Source organism: Artibeus jamaicensis, unplaced genomic scaffold (assembly GCF_021234435.1).
Source record: "Artibeus jamaicensis isolate MK-2021 breed Jamaican fruit bat unplaced genomic scaffold, CSHL_Jam_final contig_1028, whole genome shotgun sequence".
Classification (NCBI taxonomy): Eukaryota; Metazoa; Chordata; class Mammalia; order Chiroptera; family Phyllostomidae; genus Artibeus; species Artibeus jamaicensis.
In genome coordinates, this window is record NW_026521201.1 from 8,840,344 (window position 1) to 8,851,493 (window position 11,150).

The following is an 11,150-nucleotide window of genomic DNA, read 5'->3' on the forward strand; positions in this document are numbered from 1 at the left end:
TCCAAACTGGCATTCAAACTCAATTCTGTTTGGCTCTCAAACTTTGTCTCTTTTTGCCACACCTTACTACTTCAAAGACTTTAGGGTAAGTTTCCCAGCATATTTAAGCTTCAGTTTCCTTATTACTTCATTAAAGGGAAATTGGGTTCAGTTATTTTGAGGTGTCTCCCATGTTAGTTCTAGAAAAAGAGGGAAGACAAAGGGGCTGGGGGAAGGTAGCAGAAAGGTAGGAGAGGTTTTGTGGATTTCCTATTTCACTGTGGTTCTACTAATGCACATTTACTGTACTTATTTACTGTGCCAATCAGATCTCCCTTCAGATGTTTATCCTGATCATGTCCTATAGATAAATATGAATTTTCTTGGTATTTAAGAGCTGTGTAAGCAACTGCAGTATGAACAAGCCTATTTTAAAGGAGGTATACTTCAAAAGAATTTATGTCGTCTTCAGTTCTGATTTTTCAAACATAAAATGGCACTAATTCATTATTCTTCACAGAGTTTCAAAACACTATAGATTTTGAAGTATTATACATATGAAATAAAAGCATACCCCTCCCAAATAAAACCAAATAAGAAACAGAAAACAACCTTTAGAAAGACTCCAACTCTTAGGCTGCTTCCTAACAGTCATGGGAAGATCAGATGGCCTCATGTAATATGATCATAAATGGAGACTTTTCTGAGTAAAGACTCAGAGCTCAGATCCAAGTCAGAATAATGAATAGACTTTTCAAAAGGCAACTGCCCAAACCAAACAATAATTTTTCACTTTTTTCAAGTGTGGGAAGAAATACGAGCCTCTCATCAGTCTTTTCACCAATCACACACACACACACCCCCCAAATCGTTGTCACCACCATCATTGGTATAAATTCTAAAAATTGAAAAGGCTGTAAATAAAATTCATTCTGGAAAAATAACAACCAATAGATTCACTTTGAATGTAAAGAAGCAACAAAATTTATTGCCTGAATTAAACACAATGGGTAAAATGGCACTGTCATATTTTCATTTTAGGATGTTTGAATGAGACAAGAAAAACGCTGTTAGTCCAAGCTTCTTACATTCCTTAAAAGAGTGACTATCAAACCCAGAAACATGCACAATGATACATATGCACAAAATGGAATTATATTAACAAATATACAAAATACTGAAAATAAAATATTTACAGGTTTAAAAATATAAACATTGGTTCATCTATCCCATTAAATCATTGGACTGGAGAAGGAGAAAAGACCCTATTGCTATTTAGAATCTTTTTTAAAACAAGTTTTAAAAACATAGCATAGTTTTAGGAGACAATTTTTGATGTTTTGGGGGAATTTAACATTCTATTATAAAAATAATATCTATAATCCTACTAATAATTTTTCCTCCTGTGCACAAAAATAATATAGCCAAAAGCTTGTTCTCAAAGACATGCCTGACTTTTGGGAAAACTAATTATAAAAATGGAGTTTCTCATTTGTGTTTTCTTTGTCAATATTTTCAAATAACCTGCAATTCCCCATATTACACTGAGATATTTCATATAAACAACTTGGACAAAACCTGAAGTTAGCAATGAGCCTGATAGACACCTGGGATCAAGTAAAAATGACAGGAATTTACTTTGCCCATGACATTAAAACCATTTCCCCTGATATTCTTTATAAAAATACTACTATAAATCAAATCACCCATGTTTAGTTAGATTAACCCTGGGAGCAATACAAATGTTATATATTTGTTAAAGTTTCTCCTCTTGTATTTAGAAATAACTGTGTAATGGGGAATAAATGGTTATAATGTAGGTATTTTAGTAGACTCATTAATTCCTTTAGGCTACCTAGGCCCATTTCATGACATGTTAAGAAGTATTTACTGTGTATCTATTGTGCCCCTTTGCAATTTGACCAGATATTTTTACAATTCCTTAGTTTATTAAATGACCCAGGTATGTATCTGAGAAAGTTTAATATGTACCCAACAACCAGTAATCTAAGTTCTATCTTGTTACTGTTATCTTCTCCCATAAAGCAGAAAGTCTACCCAATTACTGAAAATTTTTAACTCAATAGAATGACCACCTGTTATTGAAATCTTCTACTACATCTAATTAAAATGAGGTCTGATATTTTTAATCAAGTGTAGCTAGCCCATATATTAGGAAAATAGCCTCATTAACTGTCATTACAATGCAATTTTAAACAAATTTTTCCTAAGTACCAAGAGTGGCATCTTAATAGAATCACAGTGGAAGGAAACTCAGGTTGCTACCTACTGGATTCACTACTGAAATTGCTTTTGGTTCTATTATTGACAAAGTAGCCATTAGGTTATAAAATCTGTATGTAATAATAGATCTGCTAGTATGTAACTCTAATTGGTGAATATGATCCATGGTGTGGACTGGCCCAGGTGAGGATAAACCTGAGACTCTGAAATTTCCCTTTTAGACTTACACGTATAAAGCCATGAAGTAATTTTTTTAACAAGTTCACTTTTAGCTAAACTAGTCATCATTTTAATGGTATCAACATGGTAAATATCTGGCTTGGCTCTTGCAGTTCAGAACTCTGCTCAGTTTCTTACTTAAAATAAATTATACAAAAATTTAATCATATGGCTAAAAAAGACATAATTAAAGCATGAGCTATAGAGTTAGATTTCTGGTTCACGTTCTGTCCACTATTTATTAAATGGGTGACTTGAACAAGATATTTCACCTTTGTGAGCATGATTTTCTTTACCTTGCCTTTTTCTTGTGAACAGTGGCAATCACAACGGGAAGAAAAGTACAGAGCACCATCCCAGCACAGGGTGAACACACAGTATGTGCTAAGTAATTTTAATTTAATATAAAATGCTCAAATTCACAGTGACAGACAATAAATATTCAATAGATATTAGATGAATGAATCAATTAATGAAAAAATATAGGCTAGGATTCAATGGCTATAGACAAAAGGTAGGAGGTACTACTTTAGAAAGAGCCAGGAGCTTATCTCTGAAGTTCAGAATTGTGTCAAGGAGTTCCTTAACTAGTTATTATCTAAACACACAACAGAGAAAACTCAGAACAAGTGAAACATGCTTGAAATGACTGATATCCTATCAGGGAAGAAGTGTCACCATGACAACAGAAGAGATCTCTGTCCATACTTTTGATGATACTCCCCAGAAGGAGAGGATGTGTCAAAGGAAGGCAGATTGTCTGCCTATTAATTCTACAATGGGGCAGGTTTCCCTGTCAGTGGTGTGACCACCATCACCTTAGACACAAAAACAATTTCCAGCTTCATGACATGGGCCAGTTTTTTTCCTAAGGAAAATGAGCTGGTTATCACTTGAAGCAGTTATTAGCTCTTGTATTATCATAAGTTACTCACAGGAAGAATTTATATCCCTGTTCCAAAAACTAGAAGAAATTGGGGGAGGGGTGATAGAATGGAATAGAAACAAACAAAAAGGATGAATTAAAGATTTCATAGTAGGCTCTGGCTGGTGTAGCTCAGTGGATTGAGCACGGGCCTGTGAAGCAAAGGGTGGCTGGTTCGATTCCCAGTCAGGGCACATGCCTGGCTTGCAGGCCAGTTCCCAGTCAGGGATGCATGAGAGGCAACCATACATTGATATTTCTCTCCCTTTCTCCTTCCCTTCTCTTCTAACGATAAACAAGTAAAATTTAAAAAAAGAATGGCTTGTAAAGCCCCTAGCAGTTACTGCACTCAGTGAGTACTCCACAACTCTTAATCATTGTTACAGCTACTCTTCTTATTTTTAAAGGAATTTGTTCAAGCTCATCCATTCTGTTCTGCCCCACAAACTATAAGCAACAAAATTTTTTAAAAAGCTAGGTAAAATAAAATAAAGGTGTTTTAATGAATATTAAGTCCAATTATAGTATAGCTAAGTGTGAGCTCCAAATTGAATGGATTTTTATTAAGTATTAGCTACAGTATTTTATAGTATATGCCCTGTGAATATGTGTTACATTGAATTAAACATCCAACATAAAATGTGCCCAATTTGGGTTCTGGAGGCCTTGTGATTATTTTAGTCTTTTCAGCTTGAGAAGGAACTCTCCCTAATCATAAAACTATCATTCTAAGTCACTCCTTAAAAACATGATCTGAAAAGAGGTAATATTCCATACAAGTGGTTATTGTTGCAACAAACTGTCTCCTTTAGACCATCATCACAGTGAAAATGCTTTGAGAAGCACCCCTGGCAGCCATCAGAAAATCTTCAGAGTGGGAAGGGGCCGCAGAACCAGTGACTGCCCTGAGGAGGGACCACACTTGCACATCACCTGACAATGTTACAGTAGCTTTTTCTTAAATGAAGGAAATGCTTGCTTCTTGCATTGCCCACACAGGCTATAATTAGATACCAGTCTGCCATACTAGCCCTTTGATTTCTAACTGTTTTATAAATTTTTTTATGTAGTGAGTTGAACATTTCTAAGAACTGTCCTGGAGAAGGGAAGGGAAAGAGGCCAAGAGGCATTTTCGTGTCTCCTCTCATTCCATCCAGGAACTTTTAATTGGCTAGCCTCAGTGGTGATAGGAGGTGACTGTGATCCTTTTCCCCCCTTATTTTTAAGAGTATAAAATTTCCAAATTAATTTTCTAACAATGATAAGGGGAGCGAAGTATATGTGAATGTACTAGAACATGTCTCAGTAGCAGCCAGGCACAGAGGGTCAAGTCCAGATAATCATCATTTAGGAGAAAAATCTAGAATGACTAAGCACAGGAAATGAGTTCCGCTATGCAAATGTCAAAAGAACTAACTCATGAGAAGGGTCCCATTACTGCTATCAGAGGGCATGAGACAAAAACGATGGAAACAGGGAGAGGACAGAGAGCTCCATCACTCAACTCCTCTTGGCAAAGTTAGAGGTAAAAATTCTCTGAAAATTAATCTAAGCTACCAATAATGAAAAATCTTAGAAAATTCAGAGAACTTTTCATATCCAATATAGCCTTTTACCTTGATAACTGTGTAGGGAAAGGGTTTACTTGAATTTTTTTAAATGCAAATACTTGAAAAATTATTTTTAATATTTCCAAAATTGATGACTAAACCCTTTAAACTCAGCAAGTCATCACCTTCATAGATGTTAAACACTTTGCATTTAAGTAGGCAGTAATTTGTGGAAAATGTATCTGAAAGAAATCCTTAAAGTCCTACATTGTGTTGTTGTTATTAGGTGAAATAATAAAGATCTATTTCCTCTTGTGATTATTCAAAATGCTGTAGTAAAATTTTCCCCTATTGGTGCTGATGAGAGAATAAAAGCATTAATCACCATTAGCATCAAGCAGAGTGGTTCAAGTAACACTGTCTGTATAATGTAGATATTAACATCAGGCTGTCTTTGTGCAGAGCTATTAAATTGATAAATTTAGGGCCAACAACTGATTTGATTTTTCTTTTCTAATTTGGTCAGCTCTTTGACTGAAGGGACTTAACTAACCAAGTATCTCAGACTCATACACAGGAAATCTGTCATCAGCCCATATCCAACCCTTTTCTTTAAAAAGATTGGGAAACATGGCCAAATTAGACAACACATTAATAATAATTGGAATGGAAATTTATTAAAATTAAAAAAATACTTTCAGTGAACATGAATGAGAGAAAGTAGCCCTTGGCACAGAAAACCAGCTATGATCCCTTGTCTATGGTTGGAAAAGGTTAAGACCCCCTCTTCCTGCATTGGTCCTGATTTCCCATCAAGTGATGGAAGGCATTTAATTCACTGCCTGAATCCTTTATTTGACTGGTGTAGGTAGAATTCTTAAAGATATATAATAAAAAACATGAAAAATGTATAAAAAGAAGAGGAAGAAACTATTTTAAATCTTGTATAAATAGTTAACAAACAAGCAAGGGGAAATTAAAGTAAACTTTGCTGCCATCTTCCTTTACTTATATAAAGGAGACATGGAATAGCTGTGTAAATGCAGAAATAAGTCTCAAATCTGTGAAAGCAAAAATAGTTTGTTTCTGTGCTTACAAAACAAATAGAATGCCTTTACTATTACAATATTCTCATCAGTACTTCAGGCACTCTTAACTTTCCTGTACAACTGAGCAAATGAACAATCATAACTTTGTCATGAATCCATACTGAGGAAAATATAATCCTTGCAAGGGAATGCACAAGAAAATAATGGTGTTTCACTTTACAGCTAGGAACACACTTTATGTTTTCATTCACTAGGGGAAAATGAACTTATTTTTGAGTCTAAATAGTACTATTCATATTAAATCAAATTTAAACAAATATCTGACCCTTTCTCAAGACAGAAATAATTTCAAAGACTACCAACTTTACAGCAGATGCCTTTGTCTGCTAGGTGTGCACAGCTAAGTGCATGTGCTGGTGTGAGTGTAAATTGTTCTATGAATTCCTAGTGGTATACTCAGAGTTCTAAAGGCTATTTCTGAGTATCTCAATTATGGACACAAGAAATTTAAACATTAAAACATTACTCTGAAATAACATTAAGGTCCTGACAATGCAATAAGCTGGTAATGTAACTAATAAAGAAATTTGGCAAAACTCCATCACCTTTTCTAATTCAATTGTTGCAGATTTAAAATGACAAACAACCTGCTTTGTGTTGTGGGCTCAGATTTGTTTTCCTTTGATATCTGTTTATTTTGTTACTTCCTTCATATTATTCAAGTGGTTTCTCATATGCTTAACTTGCCTTATTCTTTCCTTTATAAAATATAAAACAAACTTAAAAAACATGTAATATCAGTTGATTACTTAGGCAATCTCTCTGGAAAATTAGTTATGTAGAAGTGTTAATGTCATTCCTGATGCCATGAATCACCTCCTAGTGGAAACTGGTCTTTTGATGAAATGCACCGGAGTGCATTTCAGACAATATTATAGAATTAGATCCTAATAGCATTCTAGGAACTGCTTTAGTTTATCATCCAAACTACCTAGGTGTATAGGAACACTTTCTGAAATAAATATTTCCTCTCAAATAATAGAGAATGTACACAAAGTAAGCCACTATTCAAAAAATCTTGGCATAGTTTATGATATATATCCTTGCCAGTGTTTTATTCTGAACATACCTATCTCAATCATAAGTCATAAAGCAGACATCAAATGATATTAAAAACTATATTTTTCTATTGTTATATGTTATGTTTTCCTCATTTTGAAGTCCCCATGTTGAGGGATGGTTGAATCCAAAGTTTTTTACAACAAAGGTAAAATCTCTGAAAAACCAAGGTTTGGGGTAAGAAACACATTAGATTCTTATCCAGGACAAGGCAAAACCATGGCTCTGAAATACCAACACAATAATTGTTGTGGGTTTGTTTGTGTGTTTGTCTTGTCTGTTTGTTTTTCTGCATTGAGAGCCAGAGAACCCATATAAGACAAAAATAATATAAGAATTGCTCCAGGTGACAGCACACAAAAGAATAGCAATGGTTTGGGGATAGTTATCATATCTAGCTATAAAACCAGATTTTAAACTTGAGGTTATGGACAGATTATAAAACATTAACAGCAGGATAAACTGTAAAATATGCACTATCTTTACATGAAAAGGTGATAATTTATGAACATTAAAATACTTGGTCTGATGGCATTTAATGAAATCTTTCCCCAATCTTGATTTCTGCATAGGGTGGAAAATTTTAAAAATAAAAAATTTAAAAAGGAAAAACCTGCTCTGCTGAGCTTTTTTTTCTCCACAAACACAAATTACCTAAACCAACCAAACCAAAATTTTCCTTTCTTGTTCCAGTGGTAGATATTTACCTATTTGCATACCTAGCAACTGAAAACAGAAAAAAATTCTGCCAATCATTGATGCCCTTTGCCCATCAAGTAAATACCTGGGTTTTTCAGCTTCCTAGGTGTTTTCCTCACACTGCTACAGCAAAGGGTCTTTTTTTACCTGGAAAGGAAAAGAAGGAAGAAGGAAGGGAGGGAGGGAGGGAGGGAGAGAGGGAGGGAGGGAGGGTCATGGAAGAGGAGGACTCCTCTGGTTCTTGCAGTGGCTGGTCCAGGCCTTCTGGACCCATCACACCATGGCCAAACATGGTGTGATGCTTACTTAGGTTTGGTTAAGCCCTATTTTCTGCAAAGGCAAGTAAAGGTGACTTCCAAATATTCAGTACATTAAAGAAAAAACAGAAAAATAGTTTTTAAAAGGTTTAAAAAAGAAAAAAGTGCTTGAAAATAATTCCCAGGGACTTATCTTGGGAAGAGAAGCCCGTGTGCAGTGTGGCATCCCCTCTCTAGCGTCTCCTGCCCACCCCCACCCCTCCCCCAGAGGGAGAAAAAGACCTCCTCCGTTCAGGGTCTGCAGTAGAGACAGTCCTAAAAGCCTTTCCTTAGAAAAAGCAAAACTTATTTTAATGGTTCCAAGGAAGATTATATTCCTTGACATGTGGTCCATCCACATCGGTCTTGGGAACCTCACAACTTTTTGGCACTATGGTGGCATGCAGCTGCCCTGATGGTGGTCCCAGCCAAGCCTCGGTTGCTGACCCTGCGGACCAGCACTTTGGACACTGGGATTTTTGTTCTGGGCACTTCACTCCTGGCTGGTTGCTGATGCACCACCGGAAGGCTGGATGGAAGATTTGCGAGGTGCTTGACGCTGATGGGGATTTTAGAGTCCTTCGGCAAACTGCCTGGTGTTCGCAGTGGGCAGGTGATGGTGACCGGAGACACGGGTTTTAACCGGGACACGTAAGACGTCTCCTCGTTGGCAGGGGGTACTGCTGGGCTTCTGCCGGGATCTGCGTAGAGATCATAGAGCACATCACCGCTGTAGCTGTCCCTGGGGATGCAGGCCTTTTTCCCACTGCTCGTGCTGTCATCCTCTGGGCCCGGAGTGGTGGAATCCCAGTAGCCCTCATCACTGTTCGGGACACCTTCATGCTGTTCCTTCTGCAGGTGCTTAGGCTCTTCCTTGAGATGGGACTCGATGGGAATCCGGTTGAGCCTCCTGCATTTGACCAAAGACACATCCTTGGCCACTTCTGCACACCTGGTGTCCTTGGAGGTCTCGGGTACTACCTTGGCGTCCAGTGTGGCCGCTGCCTTAACTGGTCCCTCTTGGGGCCCTTGTCCTTTGTCCTCAGTCTGGGAGAGCATGTCCCAGAATTCCTGGAGATAGGTGTCGTCCATATCATCGGGACTGGCCATCTCCTCCCCTCCTCCTTGGTAGGCCACCACGCTGTCGTTCTTTTTAGAGGCAGCTGGCTTGCCTGGCCCCGGGGCATGCTTGTCACAGCTGGGACCTGCCTCTTCCTCTTGGTCTGCAATAATATCTCCACAGCCTGTAAGAGAGTCAAAGCTTTTCAGTGAAGTCACGTCAGAAAACATCAAACAAATACGATCAGCCGATGGGTCTGAGGGTGGATCAACAGAGGATGGGTCAGGGACGGCAGACGCCAGGACGCTGCCACAGTCGGAGTCGTCAGGGGGGATAGTCTTTATCAGAACGTCACCTGTCCTGGAAGCATCCTCGGCAGTCTGGACCTCCCCAACGCCCAGCTCACGGTGTGCCCGGGGATCCTCGGCGTGCTGATGCCCCACGGCGTCCTCTCCCTGGGCGGTAGTGGCGTCAGGGACCCCGGGGCTCTCGGCCTTTCGGCAGTGGGGCACTTCAGCACGATCGGTGGAGGCCAGCCCCGGCTCTCCCGCTCCACGCTCACCTGCTGAATCTGGCGGTGTGTCCTTGCTGAGGTTCTCCTGTGCGCACGCAGGTTGGGGCGCTGCCTCCCTGACGCACTCCAGGCTGGCCGTGAGCGACCCCGGCAGGGCGAGGCCGCCCGGGCCCCCAGCGCGCACCTCGCGTTCCCCCTCCTTGCAGCGTTTGTCCTTCCTGTGCCAGCGCACACTGCTGAAGAGCCCTCGTAGGCCCCTCTTTTGTTTGCCGCCAGCCTTGCCTACATCTGCCGGGTCCCCTTTGCTATTTTCGGACCTCCCATTCTTTTTCAAAAGGGAGAAGAAGCTGTGTGATTTAGCTACCGAGCTGCTGGCTGGCAAACCCACGCCGGACCCGGCAGCTCTAGGCGGACCAGGGTTCTCCTGACCCCCGCTGCGGTCGCCGCCCGCACCGGCACCATCGCCCCTGCTGCGTGGCTCCTCCTTTCTGCCGTTCTCCAGCACCACCACCTCAGCTAGTCCATCGTGGGTCCTGCTCCTCACCATGCCCGGAGGACCCAAGCCTTTCCCATCCCCTTTGTTTCTGACCCCAAATATGCTGGGTATGTTGCTACCCGATTTTCTTTTCTTGAATAATTTGAAAGCAGCTTTGTTAATCTTCCCTGACGGCTGATCGGCGGCCGGAGTTCCGGCAGCACAATCGCAAGGCAAGTCCATGTCTGCAGCAAGGGTCCGAGCACCCGCCTCCTTCAGCCTCCTGCAGACCCCCCGCGACACCGCTGCTGTCGCTGCACGCACTGACAGTCCAGCGCTGCAGCTGCCTGCGCGCCGCTCGTCTCCATGGAAACCAAGCGGGCTAATCTGCTTTCGTCAGCTATGGGCTCGCTCCAGGCCTCTGTCATCCGCATTGTAGATCAACCTGAACCAGTCTGCTGGTGCTGCTGTAACACACAGAAGAAAAAAAAAAATCTCCCCGCCTGCCAACGGCTTATATAACACCCTAACCCACTTCGGATCCACCCGATTTGGCTTTGCGCTGTGTGGTGTTTTGTTGTGGCAAGAGCAGGCAACAGATCCTCGAGCTCATTGCAGAATTTAGAGTCGTAATTACGGAATTCACATTCCATCCAATCTTACCCACCTTCAGTTCCTGCCTCTAGATTTGCTTTTTGACAAAATGCCCCCCAAATAGACAAAAATAAAAAAATCCAACCAACACAAAATGCTTACTCTTCTTATCACCCATCTTGGATTTCGTGAATCTTCATGCCTTTTCCAAGCCCTTCATTTGTGTCTTTAACATTTGGTTACCGACCCCAGCAGACATGGAGCATATCTCTTTACATCTGTGTCTTATCCTGTGCTGAGCACAATTTCCAGTTGATTATAGTGGTCATTATAGTGGTCTGTTACGATCCTTGCTACAAAAACACAGCCATCACATACCCATTAGCAACTCTCAGCAAGAAAAGTGCAACAGTTCCGTGGAAGGAAG

General features: G+C 40.3%; 1 protein-coding gene across 1 annotated transcript; it reads right to left on the reverse strand.

Annotated features, from left to right (window-relative positions):
* Positions 1-977: 977 nt before the first annotated feature.
* AMER2 (APC membrane recruitment protein 2) lies at positions 978-10,557 on the reverse strand. The gene is given in 2 exon segments (XM_053662877.1): positions 978-10,474; positions 10,477-10,557. Coding segments are annotated over 2 exon segments (2,100 nt in total). The 3' UTR covers positions 978-8,455.
* Between the last annotated feature and the right edge of the window lie 593 nt (positions 10,558-11,150).